The 26,087-nt window shown below is 44.1% G+C and overlaps 1 protein-coding gene across 1 annotated transcript; it reads left to right on the top strand.

The window, feature by feature from the left end:
• The first annotated feature begins 1,450 nt into the window (after window positions 1-1,450).
• On the top strand, window positions 1,451-25,598 carry FTCD (formimidoyltransferase cyclodeaminase). The gene is made up of 14 exons (XM_083630367.1): window positions 1,451-1,615; window positions 3,559-3,742; window positions 6,676-6,804; window positions 9,311-9,399; window positions 10,521-10,700; window positions 11,434-11,571; window positions 12,420-12,551; window positions 14,612-14,673; window positions 15,399-15,528; window positions 17,626-17,787; window positions 19,468-19,511; window positions 21,102-21,240; window positions 22,334-22,429; window positions 25,043-25,598. Exons 1-14 carry the CDS (start codon window positions 1,562-1,564, stop codon window positions 25,127-25,129), a joined length of 1,626 nt encoding a protein of 541 aa, XP_083486493.1. The 5' UTR covers window positions 1,451-1,561; the 3' UTR covers window positions 25,130-25,598.
• Window positions 25,599-26,087: the final 489 nt, after the last annotated feature.

The following is a 26,087-nucleotide window of genomic DNA, read 5'->3' as shown; positions in this document are numbered from 1 at the left end:
GATTCCTGCATTGCAGGGACTAGATTACCCTTGAGGTCCCTTCCAACTCAACAGTTCGATGATTCTATGATAATTGCAGTTTCAGCTGCTTATAGTTACAATGAAGAGTTCTTTGGCTTTGTATGCTCCTTGCAATTTTGCTTGTTCCTTTAAACCACTTCCTGCCAAAACATTCTGTGGTGATGGCATTCCCAAGGTAAGCAAAGTCTACTTTCCTACAGAAATTCTAGAACTCGCTGTGAGAAAGAGCATATTCTCTAACAGTCTTCCAATCGCTTCTGGATGGAACAGCAAAACCACAAACAATTATAATGAGAAATATTTTGGATGCTATAAATAAACTTAGACAACTTCATCTCAGCGAATGTTGTTTCTTATGAACATATATATGAAACAACTTTCTTTTGATCCTTAGATCTTAAGATGTTTAGCAACACTAGTTGTTTCAATAGCTGTGTAGTTGTGTAGATCTACTTGTCTCCAAACTAGATTTATAGATTCTACATGTGATATTAAATGTGTGATCATACTTGCACATGTGGTTTGTTAAAAACCAAGAACTGCCATTTTACAACACCTGCACCTGAACCCCAGTCTGGATCAGGATGGATGGGGTGTTAAACTTTTTATTCCCCTCCCCCACTTTCATTCAGATTCACTTTGGGGGGAGGCACACACAAAAAAACTCCATTGTTAAAATAAGCTTGTTGCCCAATTGTGATTATCTAGATAACCTCCCTCTGGAAGACCCCTTAGCCTGCGACACCTATATCAGACACCTCTTAGCTGACAAAGAGCCCGAAATTAACAGGCCCGTGGCAAAGTACTGTTACATTGCAACAAGAATAAGACGAGCAATGATGTCAACAACGGAGTTCAAATTGTAAACATCGAAGGAACGATAATAAACAGTAGCGACACCTGAATTGAATTTTTAAAACTTTAAAAGTCGAAACCTGGTCATAAATATAAGCACCAATTCTGTGAATTGGCCATATTTCTACTGTTATTTGTAGCACAATACTACTTTTAATGTCATATTTTATAAATTGCTTCCTGGTCACTGACCGTATTAAAGATATTTGAAATTTTGACCCCTTAGCCTGTAAAAGAAAAACAACAACAACAACATACAAGTATTGTGGCCCCTTGTAGGGAAGGAGACTCATTCAGGTATGAGGTTTCAGAGAATAGCGCCCACCTTGTTAGATGCATGAAAGCAAAATTAGCAACTTTCATGCAGTTTTTATAACTGTGGGGTGAATTCTTGTGAGAATAGTTTGAATGTTTTCGAGGTAGCATTTTACTTTAAGGGACAATGTGCTGCTGTGGGATGATGACCAATGACGAAGACAGGCTTCAGAAGCAGAGAGGACGGTCCAAAGTGCCATGGAGGGCTGTTTGGAATAGTTAATGAGAAATCCCAGAGGTAGTGGAAGGTCGTTGGCTTTAAGCCAGAGAGTTTCCTGATCCCATAGTTCCATTTTGTCACCCAGAGCAGAAGAGGGGGAAATCATCCAGGACTCCCCACGACTCTGAGAAAGAAAACATAAACAGAGCAATGTCAAAATTAGTGGAGTGTGTCCCCAATTTTTCTGAGGGCAACAACAAAGAGGTAAGTTCAGAATTAGTTTTTGTATAAAGACAGTTCCTTGTGTGGCAATATGGTGGCAATATAATACTGCACAAAATCTATTTTCCCCCTGCCTAAATTAGTTTTGCAAGTTACTGGCTGAGTGTAAGCATATTTGAATCACCTGTCCATGAGAAATTAATTTTGAAAACAGTTTTAGAGGTGTACTGAAATTCTAACCCTATACATATCAGCTTAAATATACAGAACAAACCTAAGTTTAATATAACCAATAGCAAAAATAAAATTTAAAGGGAGAGGAGGGGAAAATACCTCTAAGTGTAAATGTTGTAAAAATTGAAAATACAGTGTTTGGGGTAAACTTTAATGATTTGACATGCAAATGCAATGCTTTTGGAGGGAGCTTTCTTCTCAGGGTTTACCTGCATTTTTAAAAAATGAAGTGAATGCATATTACTTTTGCATGTTACTTTACTAGATTATAAACCCATCTGCTCTTGGCTGGGTGTGTGGTAGAGAAGCTTCTTAGCAGCTTTGTCTCACTGAAACTCTCTTGCTTTATTCAGAAAAAACACATGATCACACAGAGAAGGAAGAAAAAAAGGAAATGTCTCCCCTCTCACTGTGTCCTTCCAACCTCCTGCATAACATCACCACCATTAACCTCTTGTTTTCTCTTGCTGCCCAACGTAGATAGCAAACAAAACCTGTCTCTGCCTCTATTATGTAGGGTAGAAAGGGTTGGACTGGATACAATCAGGCGCCATATTGAATGCCAGACAGTGGAATGAACCTTTCAAAACTGCACTGACTTCAAAACTGCATGGATTTATTTTATTTTTTTGGGTTTCTTAGAATTCCCATGCAATACCAAGTACAAGGCTGCTGGTCAGTTATAAAATAGTACAAAAATATACAATTTTATAACATGCAGAGAATAACGTGCTGAGAAACCAGAGAGAGGAGCTGAGGGAAGTCTGGGGTGGTGGTGGGAGGGTAGTTTTTTCTTTTTTAGGGGGTGAGGGGGAAAATGGCGGGAAATGTGGATGATGTATTTTTGATAAACTCTTATGTTGAAAACACTAATAAAAATATTTAAAAAAATAAAATAGTACAAAAATAGTACAAAGGTAATAAAATAAAATAGTACAAAAATAGTACAAAGCCCCCCAGTAAGGTAGCCCACTAGCAATAGGTGCCCAGCCTGGTTTCCTTTTCTCAGCCTGCTCCCACCGATGTGTCTGTCAACTAGGATAAGGGATATGGGATTCCCACTGCCTCATGGTGGTCTACTTGGAAACAGGGAAACATCTGGATTCCAAGTGTCTTCAGCCCCTCCCCCTCCCTTGCTCTCCCAAGCAGGCATGAAAATAATGCACATAATACCACACAAAGCAAAACTAGCAGAACCAAACAGAAAAGAGATCTTTGGATTGTAATGGAGATCTCATCTGATGTTGATGTGAACAATACATCAATTTAATATGCAGCAGGAAAAAGCAAAATCCATGTTAGGGATCACTAGGATTGGGTTTCCTCTTTTTATTTTTTTAAATGTGACATGAGCATTTATTCACTTAAAGAGTTGTCACTTTAAAAGCAAAATCCATTCTGAAAGACCTGCAAAGCTGCTTTAAGTTGCTTGTGATCCCACAACCAGCAACCAGTCCAAAGAGCACAAATGGCAGAGCTACTTTTCCCTGAGCTCATTGTCAGGTGTGTGTGTGCTTCAGCCATTATGTATTTTGTGGTTGCTATATTATAATTCTATGTTGTGAACCACACTGAAGTCTACGGATAAAGGGGGTATACAAATGTTCTAAATAATAACCCTGACTTGACCACTTGCACAATATGCACACGCATGGACTGCACTCTTTGATCAGTGGATTTGCTTGCTCCATGAATAGTCTGAAGCCATGAGCATGAGGTCGATGCGCTCTAACAGGCTCTGCTCTGCACAGGTGATAGATGAGATTGCCAAGGCCATCTCTCAGACCGAGGGCTGCATGCTCCTGGATGTGGATGCAGGCCCTTCCACCAATCGGACCGTTTACACCTTCGTAGGAAGTCCTGAAGATATAATTGAAGGTGCACTGAATGCGGCCAGAACAGCTTTTCAACATATCGACATGGCAAAACATAAAGGTAATCAGAGTGAGATAAGTGTTAATCATAGAGAGTAAGACAGCCAAACAAGTTTTTATTGATGGCGCCTTGTTCAACTACTTTGCAACCTTTCTCATACTCTGAGCAGCTTGTTTTGTCCTAGATCTGGAAGAAACCAGAAATAACCTGTGAGAGGCAATGTGTACCTATAAAGGAATGGGATTTGGGATCCCACAGCACTAGGCATTTCTACATGCGATCTCTCTGGATTCTGATAGTTAAGGTGGGGCCTATGGAACCAGGTTGAAAGATCAGCCAGGAAAACCAGGTGGCCTTAGACAAGTTCCTCCTTTTCTCCTTTCAGCATAACCTACCTTGTGAAGTTGCTGTAAGGATACAATTGTCAGAAGCCAGAGTCAATATTAGGTCAGCATAAAAACACCAGTGTCAGGGAAGTTAACTCTGTGCAATGAAACCAGAACAGCTCAAACCAAAAAAAAATTATTCCTTCCAGTAGCACCTTAAAGACCAACTAAGTTAGTTCTTGGTATGAGCTTTCGTGTGCATGCACACTTCTTCAGATATTCTGAAGAAGTGTGCATGCACACGAAAGCTCATACCAAGAACTAACTTAGTTGGTCTTTAAGGTGCTACTGGAAGGAATTTTTTTTGTTTTTGTTTTGACTATGGCAGACCAACACGGCTACCTATCTGTAACTGGAGGTATCTGAAGAAGTGTGCATGCACACGAAAGCTCATACCAAGAACTAACTTAGTTGGTCTTTAAGGTGCTACTGGAAGGAAAAAAATTTTTTTGTTTTGACTATGGCAGACCAACACGGCTACCTATCTGTAGCTCAAACCAAGTGAGCCCAATAATTCTCCCCAGTAGATCTTGCTCCAATGAGTCGGTTGCAAGGACTGAAGGTCCCTGTCTTCCCACAGCTCCCTAAGACTCCACCTCCACCACATCCTTCCCAAACAGCCTGAGACTTCTCTGCCTTGTCTGTCTTCATTCTTCCCTCTTCATACTGGGAGACCAGGCGGGAGGGGAACTAGTTGTTCTTCTCCAGCCTCCTCTTCTGCCTCTGAATCTAGACTTATCTCTGCCACAGCCTCTCTCTGCTCACTAAACCCTGTTGCCTCTTCAGCTTCCAGCACCACCTCCTCCCAGTCTGCTCCCTCTTCTCCCTCTGACCAGGCATCATCATCCCACTCCCTGGCTCTGAGCCTTCTTCCCCTGGGGGTTCCTTTGGGAGTTCCCCGGCTGGTGCCTCCCACCAATCCTCTGTACCCAGCCAGTCTATGACAACAATGCAGTTACTCTCCAGTGTGTTAGCCTGAGCTCCTTGAGTAAGTAACAAATAAACCAATGCAGTAAACAAATACAATCAATAAATAAGTATTCACCTCTGAGCCTCATGAGAATCGTTTCCAATTTATTCCAAGTTACACAACCTTACAACAGTCTTACTTACCCAACTGTGGATTCAAGTCATGTGTCCCTGAAAGGCTGTCACTGAAACCCATAAATAGGAATCTTTAGGAGGAAAATGTAACACAAGTCCACAACAGGCCTCAATACAAATAACTCATCATTAGGTTGCTTTTGATACACAAATTACTTTACAATTTACCATACACCTCCTGAATCATAGAATTGTAGAATTGGAAGGGACCCCAATGGTCATCTAGTCCAACCCCCTGTAATGCAAAAATCTCAGCTAAAGCATCCATGAGAGATGACTATCCAACCTCCCTTGCCCTCAGTATCATGAAACCAAAGAGGACACAATCACTTATTCCCAAGTTTCTGAGTACTTCCACTTCATTGATCAGTTCTTCCCTGTTGGTGAGGACCAGGTCCAAGATAGATGACCCCCTTTTGCTTCTTCTACCTTCTGGGAAATGAAAGTGTCAGTGAGGCAATGGAGGAATTTGTTGGACCTTACATTCTAGGCTGAGTTTGAGTTTCAACAGATATTTGGGTAGTTTTAGTCTCCCATGATTACCATATCTCTCCATTTTGAATGTTTGGCAATCTGCTCTAGGAAGGCATCATCCAAGTCTTCAGTCTGGCTTGGAGGTCTATAGCAGACACCCACAGGAAGGTCACTGTTGTTTCTCTCTCCTACAATTTTTACCCATATACTGCTTTCGATGCTCCAGGTCATGGATTTCTTCACAAGTGTACATATCCTTTACATATAATGTTCATCCTCCTCCCTTCCTCTTTGGTCTATTCCTTTTGAGCAAGTTATACCCCTCAATTCCTACATTCCAGTCATGAGTCTCATCCATCAGGTTTCAGTAACGCCTGTTAGTTCATATTTGCCATCCTGTATTAAGAGTTCCAATTCATCTTGCTTGTTTCCCATACTCTGTGAATTAGTATACAGATGAAACTATGAGTCATTCCCTCCATCTGCTTCCTTCTAGTAGTTTCCTGTCCTTTAGCAGGTTTCTGTAACACCACCTCAGTTTCCTGTGCACCAGTGAAGCTATTATCCCCAGTACCAGGTGTTCTTCTGTCTTCTGTAATGTTGTCTCCCTCAGGATTTAGTTTAAAGCTCTCCCGATCAGGTTTTTGCCAACCACTGCGAGAAGTCCTTCCTCCAGGAAGTGGAGACCATGGTCCAAGAAGCAAACCCTTTTCAGATAACACCACTTGCTGAAGGGTCTTGGGGCACCGCCTGTTTTTCCTGTTGAAGGTTGGGGCTTGTATATGTGAAAAAATGTGAAAATGGATTGTTTTGAGGCATAAACTTGAATCTGTGGTGAGTAACTTTTTATCCTAAAATATATTCCACTTAATCAGTTACTCTTTCCATGAGGTTCAATGACTCTTTGTATTCAAATGCAGCTTCTTGCAAAGTCAATTTTTCTTTGTATTTTATATTCTTTCCCAAAATTGCTGTTTTCCTTCCTTCTGATTTCCTGCATGTTTCTGAAGGACTGCCTTCCTCTCCTAGGTGAACATCCTCGGATGGGAGCCCTGGATGTTTGCCCCTTCATCCCAGTGAGGAATGTTACTATGGAAGAATGTGTCCAGTGCGCCAATCTGTTTGGGAAGCGTTTAGCAGGTGAACTGCATGTGCCAGGTGAGTTGGGTTTGCAAGACAGCACCTGGTCACTCCAGGCCACCAAGTGAAATTCCTTCAAAAATCTCTGTTGGCCACTGTAATCTATGCCTTATCAACTAAATATCTGGCATGTGGCACCTTTAAGGTAAACAGCTGTGACCCATGTGGTCAGCTCCTGGAGAGCTGATTAAGAAGGGTGGTCAACTCTGGAGGCCCCCAGTCCTTGTGAAGAATAATGTTTGATTTGCAATTAACCCAGCTTGTGGTGAATGAATGAATGAATGAACTTTATTACGGTCACAGACCATATTGTGTGGTGTGTTCCTATATGAATATCAGAAGACAAAATAGCCACCTCTCTCCTCATTTAGTTCTCCCTTCTTCTTGTGGGCAGGTTTGCACCCTACATTGCCTTGATGTTTTGGCACATACAATGTGCACAGACATTCCAGATAAAGTGTGCTGGGGAGGTTGGATGGTGTCCACTAGACCCGGTCTCCATGGGAACATCTACCCAGGGAGCCTATGCACACAGACTCTATATGTGCCATTGGTAGGGAATGTGTGTTATGAACCTATGCATGCTGGTCAATATGTGTGTTGGTTCCCTGTGCTATCACCTTTTCTGGGTCATCTAACATCATGGCACAATGGAAATATCAGATTCTATCTGTCTGGCATTAACCCGGAAGTAACTGCAAGGGTGGCAAAGTTTTATTGCGTGGACAGGCCGAGTCCTCCAAACCCTTGGCGGCTCCCTGTGTGGAATAATGACTCAAGACAACGTGCTATGGGATTAAAATTGGCCACAACTTTATTATATTTCAGATGTGGGTAGACCTTGACTCGGGCATTGGGCGTTTATCCCTCCCAGTCCCCTGCCGGGGATCTGGGGAACATCAGGGTTATCCAGTGTTTGTGTGTGTGGGGGGGGGGACGGGGGACGGGCTGGCTCTGGAGAACACATGTTCAAGCAGCGATATCGCAGGGGAGAGCAATGACAACCTCTAGGCGTACGGCCAAAGCCTCCCCTCAAACAACCCATTTAACGGGGAACCATGGTATCGCCGCTGCAAAGAGGAGGGGGGCATGCATCACCGCTGCACGCCCCCCCATTCAGGGAAGATAAACTAAAGGATTCTGCCCAAGGCCTGATACCGCCAAAGTTGTGGCGTTTTGCTACAGGAAAGGCAAACCTGCCAATGCAGGGAAATTCCTTTCTGGCCCTTCAACAGCGACCTTGACATAGCAGCGCCAGCGTATCTGTGGAGAAGAAGAAGAAGACGAAGCGTTTGGATTTGATATCCCGCCTTTCACTCCCTTTAAGGAGTCTCAAAGCGGCTAACATTCTCCTTTCCCTTCCTCCCCCACAACAAACACTCTGTGAGGTGAGTGGGGCTGAGAGACTTCACAGAAGTGTGAAGGTCACCCAGCAGCTGCAAGTGGAGGAGTGGAGACGCGAACCCGGTTCCCCAGATTACGAGACTACCGCTCTTAACCACTACACCACACTGGCTTAACCTGCAAAAGAAGCTTAACTGAGGGTGGGTAGGGTGGGAGAAGCTCTGGAGCCAACTGAAGATTCCCAGGTAAGATCCTCCCTCTATTGTGTGGGCAGGTAGTCCCTCCCCCTACCTGGCCTGATCACCTTGGCAACGCCTCCCCAGGTGGGATTGGGCAAGTGACTGAGGTAGGCGGAGACCTCCAGATATCCCACCTGGGGGAAGGCGAAGCCAAGCCTGTGCTAATGTTGCCGCATAGGGTCCAGGGGCTGCGTGTGACCACACAAAGGGCACCCCCCTTTTAATGTGGGGAGTGGTCATTAATAGTAGTGTCTCTTAGTGGTGAATGGCACTATTTAGCGGTAAGAAACTGCAATGAAAATCCTTGTTATTACATATTTTTACATGGCTACTTATTTGTACATATTTTAAAATTTTATATATGACAGGGAAGGGGCAGGAGATGTGTTCCAAGCTGCCGCCGCCACACAATGACCTCCTGCATTTGCTGAGTGGTGTGAGGTGCTCTGGAAAGCAGTGAGTCCCATGCACCGTTGTGTGGCTGGAAGCTTCTTGAAATAACTCTGTTGCAAGCCAGCTCCTGGCCAGTGGCCATCTGGCTGTGAGTAGCTTGTGTGGATGCAGCGTGTTTTGAATGACACCACAAGCCAGCATTCTCAGTAGGCATGTCTGGCTTATTTGTGTACCCCCAACAGCAATCACACAAAGACCCAGCTAACCCCTGGGATGCAGTACACAACTCACAAGTTTCCCAGCACTCCCTGATTGGTCCCAGCACCATGGGGCAGCAAGCACAGAGTTCAAGAGGTGGGGCTGTCCATGGAAGGGAGCTCCCTGCAGTCTCCTTTTCCCAGGGCCTCCCCAAACCTGGAACCAGGCCTCCTGCTCCCTCCTTTCCTCTGACTCTTGAGTCCTGCAAAACCAGCTTCTTTAGGTTGCAGCCTGGCAACTCCCTGACTGGATCCATGTGCTTTCTCAGTAAATCTGCCTCTCTTTTGCAGTGTATCTCTATGGCAAAGCAGCTCTGAAGGAGAGCAGAATATCCTTGCCAGCCATCCGAGCAGGAGAATATGAAGCCCTCCCTGAGAAAGTAAGACTACGTTTTGCTTTCAACAACAGCTGTACTGCTAATCCTTAGATCAACGGTCAGTCCCCTAGTCTGGGTAGCAATGGAGGCATTTTAAGAAGGGATGCTCAGATTTTATTGGATGGAGCTAGTTTATGGTTACAGCACAGCTGGCATAATGGAATTACCACAGCTGCAGCTTCAAGCTCCTGCTTGCTGTTGTACTAGTTGCTAAAGTGTGAGCAAGTCTCTCCCAGTACTTGTGTGTGCACAGAGTGGAGACGCCCTCTCATTCCTGCTCATGAATCATTCCTGCAATGTCCATGTGGATTCTGCAATCTAGCTTCATTGTTAGGTGTATATATCCATGGCATTTGCATCAAATTTGACTTACAGATTCCTTTTAATAGAAATGAGAAGAACATTCAAAATACACATGGCCACTTGGGCAAATTTCTTTGAGCACATTAGCTCAGAATAAAGTTTCTACAGTGTTTCTACAGTGGTACCTCGGGTTACAGACCCTTCAGGTTGCAGACGCTTCAGGTTACAGACTCTGCTAACCCAGAAATAGTACCTTGGGTTAAGAACTTTGCTTCAGGATGAGAACAGAAATTGCGCAGCGGCAGCGGGAAGCCTCATTAGCTAAAGTGGTACCTCAGGTTAAGAACAGTTTCAGGTTAAGAATGGACCTCCAGAACGATTTAAGTTCTTCACCCGAGGTACCACTGTATTTTAAAGAGCTACTGAAAATACCAAATTGTGTTGATTTAATCTCAAGAAAAAAGTTGCATGAATAAATTCGAATGCAGGAATCCCCAGGTGAAAGTGTTCCAAATGATTTTTCTGACTAGACTGAGGACCATGCGCTTTCCCTTTCATAGACCTCACCATGGAGCCCATGCTCTCCTGTGCATGCTTAGTCCATGATAGGGCCCACTGACAAACCAAGAGCAGACAGTAAATACGATTATCATTTGCATTCATCATCACACATCACAGTTCTCAAGGTAACAAATATCTCTGGAGTGTGACACTGCCCAGCAAGCCCCCTGTCTGACTCTGGGTCTATCTAACAGTGAAATTGTTATTATTACTGGAATATTACAACCCCCTCCTTTTCTTTGTTTTGTTTTGTTTTTTAGCTAAAAAACCCAGAGTGGGCTCCTGATTTTGGCTCTGCAACCTTTGTTCCAAGATGGGGAGCCACAGTAACAGGCGCACGGACATTCCTCATAGCCTACAACATCAATTTGCTGTGTACAAAGGAGCTGGCGCACCGGATAGCACTGAACATTCGGGAGCAAGGACGTGGAAAGGACCAGGTATTCCTGTGTCCAGGGAAGAATTGGCTTGCAGATTCCCCCCTCCCATTGGAATCCTCCCACAATTCAGAAAAGGGCAAGGAAAGGAGAGATCTCCCCAATTTCCTCCCGTAATCGCTAACCCTGTATTACTCTTCATTTTTATCACACTACAAGAGGAGGCTATGCAGGCCACAGATGATGGCAGAGGGGAAATATGAGTTCACTCATTGCTCACTGAAACTGGCAGCTTGCGTCAGAGCTGCCATGAATCAAGGTCTGACTAGAAGCCTGAGGGTTTTGAATCTTCTTTTCAGGGTCTCCTGGGAAAAGACAAAAAGTCCTAGGCTGGGAAGATGGAACCAAAGGAGTGAACTATATTCTCCTAAGACTAGTTAGACTTTTGCTGTGGTCTTTTGGCTCCTACAGTTTACAGCTCTTTCCTCTGCTTCCTTAAGGGTAGCTGATGAAGCAGACTCCAGTCCATCAGCCCTCATGCTATAATAATCTTTAAAGTGCCACAGGATTCCTTGTTGTCATTTGGATGTGTGACGAAGCAAATGTATGAAGAGTCGCAAAAACAGAAATATTTTGGGAATGGGGTAGGAACTTTAAAATCTGGTAGGAATATGATAGGAATGTTAGCTTTTGGCTGCTGGGGTTAAGAAGACAGGAAGTGCTTGGCTCCTGTTTGCCAGCTTCCCACCTTATTCTGTAGATGGTTGAAATTCTTGCTCCTGTTTGTGCTTTGTAGCCTGGGCGATTGAAGCAGGTGCAAGGCATGGGCTGGTACTTGGATGAGGAGAATATTGCTCAGGTTTCTGCAAATTTGCTGGACTTTGAGACCACGGCCCTCCACACCATCTATGAGGAGGTCTGCAAGGACGCCCAGGTGAGCTGGACAAGGAGGTTGCGCCAGAGCATCCCAGAGATGTCCTGAGCTAAGACATTTGGGGTGAAATGTGTCGGGAGCAAGGAGTTGCAGCCCAAAGCTCTTGTGGCTGTGCCTTTGGCTCACTTTTATGGAGCTGCTCTCTGGTTACAGAAGAACTGATTGCAGCACAGCACACAAAGAGAGAGAGAGAGAGAGAGCTACCAGTTTGTGTATGCATTGGCAGCTGGGCTAAGAGCCGGAGATCTGGGGGCTGCCTGGCCCTTTAGCTGCAGAACAGCAGGGGAAGAGAGGGAAGGGACTGCTGCTCAATTGCATATGTAAGCCAAATATCCCCCAGTATGGCACCAGAAGAAAGGGATGCCTCCCTTTTTTGCCTAGGTAGCATGGGGGTTACCCTCCCTTCCCTGTGCCCCAAACACAGTGGGCGAGCTTTGCCTGTCCTCAAAGACCTCTCACACAGCAATGAGCACCTGTTGAGTCCGCAAGGGTTAGGGCTGGGGTTTCTGCTTGGCACTAAAGATACCAGACAAATGATCCCACTGCCAGCCATGCAAACCTTTCAAAACATGCTCGGCTTCTTATGAACTGAAAAAGCATCGCTTGCAGGCTGAGATTGCATTGGTTATATCTTCTTCTCTGAGTGTTATTTGAGAACATTTCTGTTTTGAGGGTTTGGGTTATTTGGATTATTTTCTAGTCTATGCAATGGTGTGAACTTGTGGTGGTAGAAACTTAAGGGTCATTTGAAGATGTTGCATCTCTGCCAGAGACTTGTTGCCTGGAGTGTGTGTCTGGATCTCTGGGGTTGTGCTGGACTGCTGTCAAATTCCTGTTCTTGTTTCTAGGATCTCAATCTGCCAGTGGTGGGATCTCAGCTGGTGGGTCTGGTCCCCAAAAAGGCCATGCTGGATGCAGCAGAATATTATATTAACAAAGAAAATCTATTCATCCTTGAGGAGGAGCATAAAATCAGACTGGTAACCTGCTTCTTCAAAAGAGAAAGGAGTGAAATACTTGAGTATCCTATGAAATGTATTACTGTACAGTGGTACCTCGGGTTACATACGCTTCAGGTTACAGATTCCGCTAACCCAGAAATAGTATCTCGGGTTAAGAACTTTGCTTCAGGATGAGAACAGAAATTGCGCAGCGGTGGCGCAGCGGCAGCAGGAGGCCCCATTAGCTAAAGTGGTATCTCAGGTTAAGAACAGTTTCAGGTTAAGAACGGACCTCCGGAACGAATTAAGTTCTTAACCTGAGGTACCACTGTAATAGGATTCTCCTTTTCCACACATACTTTCAGTCTGTTTTCCAACTGCCTTACTGTGTTTTTGCCTTACTATGTAGTGAGAATGGTTGACATGTGGGAGGGATGTAGAGAATTCTGATGGCAACGGGAGCAGAAATTCCCTGGTTCTGCTTATTCACCACGAGTGAAGAACAGAAATCCATTCAGAAAATAGGATTAGTAGTAGCTGTTGCTGTTGTTGACAGTCTGCAGATTATACATAATTGATTACTACTTCTCCATTTGCATTAAATTTCCTTTGCATTGAAATAAATGTGGTGGATTAATGTAATAGTAACATAATAAATTGCGGGTGGCGCTGTGGGTTAAACCACAGAGCCTAGGACTTGCTGATCAGAAGGTCGGCGGTTCAAATCCCCGCGACGGGGTGAGCTCCCGTTGTTCAGTCCCAGCTCCTGCCCACCTAGCATTTCGAAAGCATGTCAAAGTGCAAGTAGATAAATAGGTACTGCTCCAGCGGGAAGGTAAACGGCGTTTCCGTGTGCTGCTCTGGTTCACCAGAAGCGGCATAGTCATGCTGGCCACATGACCCGGAAGCTGTACGCCGGCTCCCTCGGCCAATAAAGCAAGATGAGCGCCGCAACCCCAGAGTCGGTCACGACTGGACCACTGGTCAGGGGTCCCTTTACCTTTACCTTTTAACATAATAAATTATGTAAAATTCTGTCATAGTGGATAATGAGCCGCATTACAAGCTGCATGGAATGGAATGGATTGAAGCAGCACTGCATGTGATAAACCATGAGTTGGCATCAGTCTTTTCCATCCCTAAACTGTGAGCAGCGTCGCTCCGAGACATTTTGGCACCTGAGGCAAAGCACCCCCGTCCGCTGCCCACCCTGCTGCTCTTTTTCTGTGCCCTTGCTTTGGTCTGGGGGTGGGGGAAGCAAGATTCCACAAGGACTTCTTCTTGAGGAAAAGTCTTTGCAGAGCCTCACTGCCCAGGGGAAGGGTGAGACACTGCAGGTGGACTGAGGCTCTGGCCAGCAAGCCACTGCTGCGAGGGACCAGGAGGTGGCAGCAGCCAAGTGGGCTGGTGAGGTTCTGCATGTGGCTCCAGCTGCCTCTTTCCTTTCTTCCCCTCAATGGCCCATCACACAGACTATCATCTCACCAGGAAGCTAGCCTGGCACTTCCAAGAATTAGAAGGGGGCTTCAGCCTGCCCCTGGCAAAAAACCCCATAACTATATGTATGGTATATTTTAATGTAGTTGTTATTTTTATATTGAAGTGTGGTGTGAACCTAGAAGCCTTTGAGTTGAAGGGCAGACTCAAACAAACAAATAAATAGTTTTTGAAGTTAAAGAAAGAATGGGGGATTCTGAACAAATCTGAGAATTATTTCATCTGTTCTGCAGGAAGCACATTTTGAATTTTGATAGACACTCAGACTCTTGGGAATGGAAAAGGTGGACATCTAAATAAATAAAAAAAGGGTTGGGGCAAGGGTATGCCTGAGAAGTGGAACAGTTTGAATGTTCTGTTTAGATTCATGGTGAAGAATGTTGTTATACTTTTTTTAAAGGAGGTACAAACACATGTACAAAATAAATACATCACACACCCTCTCAAAATGGAGAGACAGTTTGTGGGATGTGGAGTGAACTGCCCTGTTTTATCAAGTAATTTTCTTGAAGATCTGAACCCCCCCCCCCCAATTTTGTATTCCCCAGATTATTTCAGTTTCTGTTTAGTGCAGTGAATCTCTATTCATTTTCCATTCTCAGGTAATCAACCGACTGGGGCTGGACTCCTTGTCTCCTTTCAATCCCAAGGAGCGCATCATTGAGTACGGATGTTTTCATTGTCCTCCTTCCATTTTTTATTTGTTTGCTGGGCACCGTACATTTGGCAAGTTTGGCTGGGTTGGGTGCAGGTCTACACCACAGGATGCTCCTGGAAGTCCACTAGCTTGTCTTACATCAGTTTCCATTGCAAACAGGACCATGGGAAGTGCTGGGCAAGCGAGTCTGGGGTTGGGGTGACCCATGTGCTAGCTTGAAAGGAAGGAAGCAATGGGCCACTGGCTTCCCTACATTTCCTTATTTGTGTCAGGTAAAATTCTGGCACCCGTGTGTTGCTCTTTGCTTCCAGAGATGCTCACTGGCAGTTTGAGGGTCACATGCATGCCCAGCCCTAATCTGGGGAAGGTTTGTGAGGTTTTGAGATTTGACAGTTGTTTGCCCCACCTGCTTGAGATGTAATTAAATGGTTTCATGTGCCATCACATTTTCAAGGGAGTGAGTTTTGCTTAGAGAATGCAAGACCAATTCCTAGAAAGAGACAAAGCAATCCTCCCTGCTCTTGGTTCACCAGGGACAATGCTAGCGAAAAGCATCTGGTCATTGGGCTGTATTCTGCTAATATTGTAAGTCCTACTTTGAATCTTTGCAAAAGAGTTACCATCATCCTACACATGGCAGAGAGATGCCTTCTCCTTCCTTGACTTTAGTTCATTCTGTCCTCTTGACGTACGTGAATGTGCTTTTCCTATGTCCTTCTTGTCTTCCGAAGGGATATGGTGCAGGATGGCAAAGAGAGCGGCTGCCTGATATCCTTGCCTCTTCACACTTTTGTGCAGAAAGTTGGTGCCAGGTCAGCTGCTCCTGGAGGAGGATCCGTAGCAGCAGCGATGTCTTCTTTGGTACAGAAGCCACTTGTTTTTATTATGTTATATAGATTGCGTGTGCACCTTGCACATAAATCAGACAGGGCTGGCCTCCAAGTCCAGATGGGAGACTTGAATTCAGTCAAAAGTAGAGTGTAATCTGCATTGAGAGTATTGATATCACCTAAAGCAGTGCGTCATCGGACAGTGCCATTTCTGCTTGCCCTATTCCCATTAAAGCAATGTTTCTCTTAGCCTCTGGGTTGGGAGGAGAGGAAAAATTATTGTGTTGAGTAATATTGCACATATGGAAACAGTAAGATGAATAAAAACGGACTCTTACTGAAATAAAAATTGTGCAGTCCCAAAATATGGTTCCAAAGCTTAACTTACAGAATTTGTTCCAAAACAGACACTCCAAACAATAATGTTCCCCAGAGTGGCAGGGGAAACCCAGCCAGATGGGCGGGGTATAAATAATAATAATAATAATGTTACATCCAAATAGTTGCATAGAATCATGTGCTTGTCTAAGCACAGGTACAGCCTCTTAGAAATATGAAATTACTTCAAACAGAGCAGAACACAAAGCTCTGACTCTCCCACAGCTTTCATTACAGCCTGAGAGACAGAGACCATTAACACATGTCCTTTCATCTCTGGTGCTTGAGAACAAAGATCCAACTCCCACAAAATGGAGATTTGCAGCTGAATACTTATCATGTGATCTAAAGTTAAACACCTCGTCACATAGTTGCAGAGATACATTCTAAGTTAATTATCAACCTGTTAGGCTCTCTGCAACTCCTTTGTTTAACTACAGTGGACGTTTACATGATATGCAGTTAGCAGGACACATACAGAGTTATTTTCCATTTCAATGTACAATTGAACAATTACAAAAATCCCATGAAGCTGAAGTTGGTTACTGTTTCTAGTTCCTTATTTACACAAATGCACAGCTCGGTCAGAAAACTTTAGTGACGAATCAAAGCTTATTATGGGAAGCCCCTCTCCCCTGCCAGTTTCTCGTTTGCCCTGCATCAAGCATATTATGCGAGAGGTGAACAGGAGATGTGGAAGAAGGGAGCGCTTGTTGTATTTGACTGTTTCCTTATCAGGACCCTTTAATACTGCTAAAGCACTGCTTTTCAGGAATCAGCTAGATGCAGAGTTTAAAATGGCGTTTTTTATTCTCCCCATACCACACTCGGATGCTGATCTCCAAGATCCAGTGGGTTGGAGTGGTTACAGTGCGGGACTAGGATCTGGGAGACCAGGCTTCAAATCCCCCACCCAACCATGGAACTCAGTGGGGGACGCTGGGCCAGTCACTGCCTCTCAGCTTAACTACATGTGATCTTAGCCAAAAGGCTGAGAAGCCATCTCAGAGGGTTGTTGTGAAGATGAAATGGGGAAGGGGAGAGCCACATAAATGCAATAATCATCATCAACCTTTTATTCGACCGTCAGTCAGAAAAAAGTACATTTGTCAATACACAGTTAAAACATCCAGGAAGATTTTAGAACTTAGCCAACACTAAAATGGGCTAAACAGATATCAATACAGTCAATTATAGTCTTGCGACGTTTAAAAGCTAAAAAAAGAAATTTGGCCACCAAGGAAGGTATAGCTCTAGTGACATTATTCAGCAAGTGTAAAACCTGGTTTTCTCCGGGTAGGAAGCTAAATTGACATAGGTGTGGGTCTATAAAATTTTGTCTAAGCTCTGCATAAGAAGGCCAAGTCAAGAGAATGTGTTCGGTGGACTCAACCACACCCATGGCGCAATGACAGGTTCTCTGGGCGTATGGTACTCCCCTGTACCTTCCCCACAATATCGCAGAGTCAAGGACATTTAATCTAGCCGCTGTAAGAAGTCTGCGGTATTCAACATAGTGGATTTCTGCAAGGTAGGGGGCTGGTATGGTCCGATAAATCTGGTCCCCTAGGAACATCCCTGGTTTTACCAGGGCATAAATGCAATAATAAACAAGCAATCAATATATGTTTACTGAGGAGTAAGTTGCATTTGGCAAAGGTCCCACTTCTCCTGGCTTATACAAACCCGTTCATTGTACTGATTAAGGGTGTAAATCTGTTCTTAATTGTTTCATTTATTTTACTTCTAGGGGGCAGCGCTGGGCTGCATGGTGGGGCTGATGACCTATGGGAAGCGTCAATTTGAGGATCTGGACCCAGTCATGAGGCGGTTGATCCCTCCATTCCATCAGGCCATGAAGGAGCTGCTAGTCCTGGTGGACACAGACTCTCTGGCTTTCAGCAGCTACATGGTGAGTGAGAGACAGTGTGGTGTAGTGGTTAAGAGCGGTAGTCTCATAATCTGGTGAACCGGGTTCGCTTCCCCGCTCCTCCACATGCAGCTGCTGGGTGACCTTGGGCTAGTCACACTTCTCTGAAGTTTCTCAGCCCCACTCACCTCACAGAGTGTTTGTTGTGGGGGAGGAAGGGAAAAGGAGATTGTTAGCCGCTTTGAGACTCCTTAAAGGGAGTGAAAGGCGGGATATCAAATCCAAATCCAAACTCCTCTTTTTGACAGCGGAATTCCACCTGCATTCTTTACCCCCTTGTTATCTTCCACAACACGTCTCTCTCTCTCTCTGCACTGAACAGGAAAGGTAATAATTTGAGGATTGGGAAATTTTTTTAATTATTATCGGTGATGTGATTTCATTTCAGTCACCTGGAATGGTGATTGGAATGACAAATGTAGAAAGGTAAGTCCCGGGACAGGGAGGGATGGAAATGTGCTGCCGCAAAGAGCAGCCTTGTCTTTACCAGAAGAAAATAACAAATGCAGAAAACGGCTGGAGATGTGGGAGTAAACATGAGAACTTGGTACATATGATGATTAACTGCCCAATGATAAGATCATTTTGGTGCGAGGTGAAGATATATATAGCAAGAGTAATAAAAAGAAATTGTTATTTAGGGGAATTGAATTTAATTCTAAATTATATACCGGAAACGTGGGAGATTACAAGGGGTCAAAAAAAATGGATGTACTGTGCCATATTAGAAGCAAAAAAACTTGTTTTGATGAATTGGAAGAGCCGCAAAAAGATTCCATTGAGCACATGGGTCGATAATAATGGACAGACTAGCTACATACGAACGAATTGCATGTCAACGCAAATTAAGAATGGATAAATATGAAGAAATCTGGAAGGAATACTTAAGAGATAAGACGGACAGTGGTGGGAAGTAGGGGGAGGAGAGGTGGGGAAATATTGTTAAAAAGGTGTAGTCATAGGTATTTTTGTTGTTGTTGTTTAGTTGTTTAGTCGTTTAGTCGTGTCCGACTCTTCGTGACCCCATGGATCAGAGCACGCCAGGCACTTCTGTCTTCCACTGCCTCCCGCAGTTTGGTCAGACGCATGTTTGTAGCTTCGAAGACACTATCCAAACATCTCGTCCTCTGTCGTCCCCTTCTCCTTGTGCCCTCCATCTTTCCCAACATCAGGGTCTTTTCCAGGGAGTCTTCTCTTCTCATGAGGTGGCCAAAGTATTGGAGCCTCAGCTTCACGATCTGTCCTTCCAGTCAGCGCTCAGGGCTGATTTCCTTAAGAATGGATAAGTTTGATCTTCTTGCAGTCCATGGGACTCTCAAGAGTCTCCTCCAGCACCATAATTCAAAAGCATCAATTCTTTGACGATCAGCCTTCTTTATGGTCATAGGTCTATCAGTACTCAAATCTGAAATGTTAAATTGTGTTATGAGTGTTATTGCGGTTTTTGTTGTATGTGTTTTTTGTGGTTGTTGTTTGTATTGAAAACATGATTAAATAATTTTTTTTAAAAAAGAGCAGCCTTGTCTGGGTGCAGCTTGGGCCTTGTTCTGTAAACCGGTGGTTCTACGATGGGCAAAGTGGAAGATACTGGGAAGCAGTTCTTATAGCCTGTATAACTACTGGACACAGTTAACTTAATATGTTTTTCTCCCTCCCCCTTAGGCTGCTATGAAGCTCCCTAAGAACACACCTGAAGAGAAAGAAAGGTATGTATCAATATCTCACTTTCCATCTGTTTAACGATCATGGCTACTAAACAATCTTTTGTATGTACCTGGTTGCTGAATTTCCCTTAGCTCCTCTCATACATCTACAGATACCTGGAATAAGCAATGGCTTCTACACCTGTTCAGAGTGATATAGCCACTGTTAGTCATGCTCAGAAATCAATGGACAATCAATAAAGTCTATATATCAAAGCATGTGATATGTGGACATGTTGGCCTAAATGCTATGAAGAGATTCCTGCAAGGTCTTGCAGTTATTGAACGAGAGGGTGGAATGTGGATGCAGCTAAATGAACTCATGGTAGCTCATTTTTGATTAAATATTTCTTGAACAAGATCAGGCAGTTTTCACTGATTCTCCATTCCCGTGTACACAGCCTGCACCCCTCTCTCTCCAGAGGATTTGGGGGAACCTCTGGAACAGTTTGTGAGGTGGCACTGCAGGAAAAAGGAGAAAGCCGCTCAGATGGTGGGGTACAAATGACAAAATCATTATTGTTATTGAAATGTTAACCTCCTCTCTCCCCTCCTTTCTGCTCATGGATCAAAGAGCCTTCCATGCTAACCTTGTGGGGCCTTAATTTAGGGTGGCATTAGCTTAGGGGGCCCAGAGTCCATTGCATTCTGAGCAACTGTCACCAAAAGGCTTGTCCAAATGTGTCTGTTAATTTTTAAGGCGTTGGAAGACTCTTTGCAGCCGCTGTTCCCCTCTGCAATGTGTCTTGTAGGTATCATTTCCTTGTTTGTGATTTCCAGTTGAATTTACTAGAAATATATTTGGCATATACTGTATTTTTCGCTCTATAACACGCACCCGACCATAACATGCACATAGTTTTTAGAGGAGGAAAACAAGAAAAAAAATATTCTAAACGGAACAGTGGATGTATGATTTTTGTGGTTCATGCTGTGGCCACAGACATGTGATCTGACAGTGAGTTTGGGGTAGCCCAAACCACGTTTTAAGTGGGGAGGGAAGGAAAAGCACTCAAGGGACAAGGAACACGCGTGGGGTGGGTGGAGAAGGATGCTGTTAATAATGCAGAAGAGGGGTATAAGAGGAGAAGGCTCCTGTCCTCTCCCGCTTTGCTCCTTTAAAGGCTCTGCTTCTCTCCTTCCTCCCTGGCTCGCTGAAAAACTTTGCTGCTATTAAGCCAGCTGAGTGGGGAGGAGAGAGGGACAGAGAGCCTGCTTGCAAAAAACTTTGCTGCTATTTAGTGAGCTGTTCTCTCCGTCCTCCCCGGCTTGCTGAAAAACAGCTCCGGACTCGTGTAAGCGGCTCCTCTCCTCTCCCGCTTTGCTCCTTTAAAGCAAGCAGGCTCTCCGTCCCTCTCTCCTCCCCACTCAGCGGCTCTTCTCCCGCTTTGCTGTTTCAAAGCAAGCCACGGAGGAGGGAAGGAAGGGGAACCATGGATCCTCTGCTCACGACTGCAGCAGATCCCCCCGCCACCCGTAGGCATTCGCTCCATAACACACACAGACATTTCCCCTTACTTTCTAGGAGGAAAAAAGTGAGTGTTATGGTGCAAAAAATACGGTACCTACTTTTGTCTATTTACTCTCTTGCAGGCGGACAGCAGCCATGCAGCTGGGCCTGAAAAGTGCGGTTGGTGTTCCCTTTTCACTGGCAGAAAAAGTTCATTCTTTGTGGCCCCTTTTAAAAGAAATGGCCCAGCAAGGAAATATAGCCTGCAAATCAGATATACAGGTATAATATGTATTTGGTGGATGAGAAGCATTCATTTAAAAGGGCTGTGTACCTGTTTTATCTTTTTAATAGATCTTTTAGATCTTTTAGATATATGTGAGTAGTTTTCATTCTATTGCTGCTTAATTGTTTTTAACCCCCCCCATTTTTAAACTGTTCTTATTTTATCTGTAAACTACCTTGAGTCCCCGTGAGGAGAAAAAGTGGGGAATGAATGAATGAATAAAATAATCAAATAATGTCTCTGTTCTGTTTTTTTAAAAATCATTTAAATTATATTTAGTCTAAAATTTATATTTAGTCAGGTTTTAATTTTATTTGCTAAAACCAGCCTGGGGTTCTGTCAATGAAGGGCAGATTAAGCTTTTAAATAAATATGATACGCTGATTACAAATTTTCTAAAGAAATAATTGTAGATCATATAAGAATTGCAAAGCATTTTGTATGCTAAAAGGTGCCTTAGACATGGCAGATAATTACATTTTATCACTGCCGTTTTGAAATTAGTGGTTTAAAACTGCAGTTTTGAAAGGTTCAGTCTTGATTCAAAATGTCATCCCATTCTGTCCAAACATAGATGAAAATCTGCTCCTTGATTTAAGGAACTATCATGCAAAATTTGGTTACAATATCTTTAAGAGGTGTCCAAACGTAAAGAGACAAACAAACAAATTTCAAATATATATATATTACATTGTCAGTTATACTGTGTGTGTAGATTTTTTGTAGACCTAAAAAGGAGTCCTTGGGATGAAATGTGCTACAAGAAGATAGTATCTTCAGGCTACAGATGAAAGTAGTAATGTCTCAGCAAACCATAAAATAGATAAATTACTATTTTTATCTTGTGAACCACCCTGAGATCTTACGATGAAGGGTTGTATATAAATGTTAATACATAAAAACTTAGAAACAGGGACTTGGGTAGTGCAGAGCATAATAGAAGCCTAACCTTTTAAGTACTTCCGCATGAGCTCCAGAATGCTCTTACCAATTGCTGATTTGGGTGGTTTTCAGGGGTTCATAGTGACATGAATCTTTTACTGATGGTGTTTTGAAGTCACAGGCCTCCTCTGTGTGCTTTGTCTACAGGTGGCAGCTAAAGCTTTAGAAGCTGGTGTGTTTGGTGCCTATTTCAATGTTGTCACCAACCTGAAAGATATAACAGATGAAGGCTTTAAGCAAGAGGTAAGAAATGCTCAGGTTTTCTGCTCCAGGGATCATAGAATCATAGAATCATAGAATCATAGAGTTGGAAGAGACCACAAGGGCCATCGAGTCCAACCCCCTGCCAAGCAGGAAACACCATCAGAGCACTCCTGACATATGGTTGTCATGTCATGGATCCATGACATGGATTATGATTAGATTTCTGCTCCACTAGATTATGACTAGTGGGGTGCCACAGGGTTCTGTCTTGGGCCCGGTCTTATTCAACATCTTTATCAATGACTTGGATGATGGACTCAAGGGCATCCTGATCAAATTTGCAGATGACACCAAACTGGGAGGGGTGGCTAACACCCCAGAGGACAGGATCACACTTCAAAACGACCTTGATAGATTAGAGAACTGGGCCAAAACAAACAAGATGAATTTTAACAGGGAGAAATGTAAAGTATTGCACTTGGGCAAAAAAAATGAGAGGCACAAATACAAGATGGGTGACACCTGGCTTGAGAGCAGTACATGTGAAAAGGATCTAGGAGTCTTGGTTGACCACAAACTTGACATGAGCCAACAGTGTGACGCGGCAGCTAAAAAAGCCAATGCAATTCTGGGCTGCATCAATAGGAGTATAGCATCTAGATCAAGGGAAGTAATAGTGCCACTGTATTCTGCTCTGGTCAGACCTCACCTGGAGTACTGTGTCCAGTTCTGGGCACCACAGTTCAGGAAGGACACTGACAAACTGGAACGTGTCCAGAGGAGGGCAACCAAAATGGTCAAAGGCCTGGAAACGATGCCTTATGAGGAACAGCTAAGGGAGCTGGGCATGTTTAGCCTGGAGAAGAGGAGATTAAGGGGTGATATGATAGCCATGTTCAAATATATAAAAGGATGTCACATAGAGGAGGGAGAAAGGTTGTTTTCTGCTGCTCCAGAGAAACGGACATGGAGCAATGGTTCCAAACTACAAGAAAGAAGATTCCACCTAAACATTAGGAAAAACTTCCTGACAGTAAGAGCTGTTCGACAGTGGAATTTGCTGCCAAGGAGTGTGGTGGAGTCTCCTTCTTTGGAGGTCTTTAAGCAGAGGCTTGACAACCATATGTCAGGAGTGCTCTGATGGTGTTTCCTGCTTGGCGGGGGGTTGGATTCGATGGCCCTTGTAGTCTCTTCCAACTCTATGATTCTATGATTCTATGTTAACCTCTAGTTAAGTGCTGTGTCTCTGGCATTGTTCATACAGGCAAATCAAATATGTTGATTTCAGTTCTCCTGATTTCTATTTTTTTCCAGTCTTAAATTTGCTTTTCCATATTTCCACCAATAATTTACAATTTATTTCTCCCCCTCCCCCCCCAATGGAAATTCTTTAGCATTTTAGGACAATTTTATCTGAATATACACATTTTCCAGAAGCAATTTCCCCTAACATATAATGTGTTTGTGTATGTTACTTTTACTAATACACACACACTTTACCCTAATATATGGATTTTGTGCATGCTACTTGACTGGAAAGCTGCATTGCAAAATTCAGAGAGCTGCAAATGTCAGAGGATAACTGGGGTTGGTCGGATATACTCCCTCCCTTGTAATCTGCTGCAAACAGGCGCTAAGGCAGGCATGGCCAAACTTGGCCCTCCAGCTGTTTGGGGACTACAACTCCCATCATCCATAGCTAACAGGACCAGTGGTCAGGGATGATGGGAATTGTAGTCCCCAAACAGCTGAAGGGCCAAGTTTGGCCGTGTCTGCACTAAGGGAATTGTCACAAAAGCTCCACCTGACCTTCCTTAGTCTTCAAGCTCTGAACATGGGTGGAAGTGAGGAGGCAACTTAACTAGCTACGCATGGCCTTAAATGCGTTTCTTGAGTGTTGTGTGGGGCTGTTAAATGTAATATTAAGCTGGGACGGGGTGGGGGCAGGCATTTTGAATTGGGACCACAGTTTGTGGGGAGAGGAGGTTTAACTCTTCCCTACCTTCCTCCAATCCTGATGAAAATCCTGAGGTCTCTTCCAACTCTATGACGGTGCTCAGGTCCTGCCTGTCAATGGGGCAGGGTGAAGCAACTGCCTCAGGCAGTAGGATCCACAGGGGCAGAAGATCAGGCCCCAAGGACCCGCTGCCTCCTCTGCAGCACACAAGGTGCCACCACATACGGGCACACCAATGGCCAGAGTCCCATGTCCCTTCCTGGCAGCAAGTCTCTGCCAGGGTTTTTCCTTGAGAAGAAGTCCTTGCGGCGTGTCACGCCCCCCCTTGTGGCAGGGGGCCCTTATGGAGTCCCCTCTCCTCGCCCAGTTCCAGGGAGAAGCCGCAGCAGTGGCACTTCAGAGGCCGGATCTGTGGGGTGACAGAGGGGGATGTTTGGCCTCAGGTGCCCAAGGGTCTTGGGCTGGCTCTGTCTGTGCCACGAATGAGGTCAGGGACCAGAGTCCCTCGAGTCACATGGCCCACCCCTTGTTTGTACAGGCTTGGGTAATCCAAGGGTGAGCATGGAGATTGTAGCCCTTAGATGGGAAGGTTGGGTTATGGCTAGAAGACTCTGCCCCCCTGCACACATACTTCTCCCCAGGGCTGCTTCGTGCATTTGTGCTTCACACAATTTTAACTCTCCTGTTCTGTCTAGGTGCAAGGGAAACTTGCCCACTTTTTAGAGGAAGCCAAGAAAAGTACTGCGTTTGTGCTACATCATCTGGAGAAGCGGACAATGTGAATGATTCTTCATATTAGGAACTGCTTATCTATGGACGTATAAGAACCAACTGCAGTATTGCCAGGTTGTATGTAGATAGACATGCAGATATTTTGCCGAGTGAAATACCAGAGCAACAGTGCTTGTGATTTCTGTTCTACAGCTGCAAATGCAGAGTTCCATGTGCCCCAATTCCTTGGTGGCAGCAAGGAATTGTTGTTCTTGGTCACCCCCTTGAACCAAGTTAGCCCCACCCACACCACCAGGATAACAGGAGAATGCATTTCAAATTGCTCTTTGTTCTAGTAAATGCTTGTTATACAAAAAATGTCCAATGTATCAGTCAGAGTCCAACTTCATTGCATTGTGCTTGCTCTAACTCAGAAGTCGGTAGTATCTGTGTGTTGTATTGATCAGTCTAACGATTGGTTTTGCCAGGATTTACTCACAATAATTTCCTTTCACAATAAAGCTATAAAGAACTGTGTTATATGCCGTGCCTAAAGTGAGTCAATCAAATCCATTTATTGTGAGGACCATGCCTGTGCACAAACATCAACACTACAATAGTTAAAAATATTAAAATTAATTACATACTATGCCAACAAAACCTTCTTCCCACAGAATAGAAAAGGAGGGAAAACGAGCAACGAGTTAAACAGACGATGAAGGGGTCTTTACATTGTCGTCCATAAATCTTTCCCTGGCTTTCATGGCCTTCATCACAAAAACCGCTACCACATGGGTAATGCGTGGGTTTGCATCAGCTAACAAAAATTTTACTCTGTCTTCAGGACTGGTTATAGAATTGGGTATAATTTGCAGCAATGCGTCTCTAAAGCCCGAATAAATGGGGCAATAGAGGAGGTAATGTGTAAGATCCTCCTCCGGGAGGGGACCGCCTAAAGTGAGTCATTAATAGAGCCAGCTAGCACACTGATTTCTGAGCTCTGAAAGGTTGCAAGCAGGACTTTCTTCT

This window comes from Podarcis filfolensis, assembly GCF_964270895.1.
Source record: "Podarcis filfolensis genome assembly, chromosome: 1".
NCBI classification, from domain to species: domain Eukaryota; kingdom Metazoa; phylum Chordata; class Lepidosauria; order Squamata; family Lacertidae; genus Podarcis; species Podarcis filfolensis.
The sequence above is the reverse complement of the archived record's forward strand: the minus strand, read 5'-3'. Positions and strand labels throughout refer to the sequence as shown.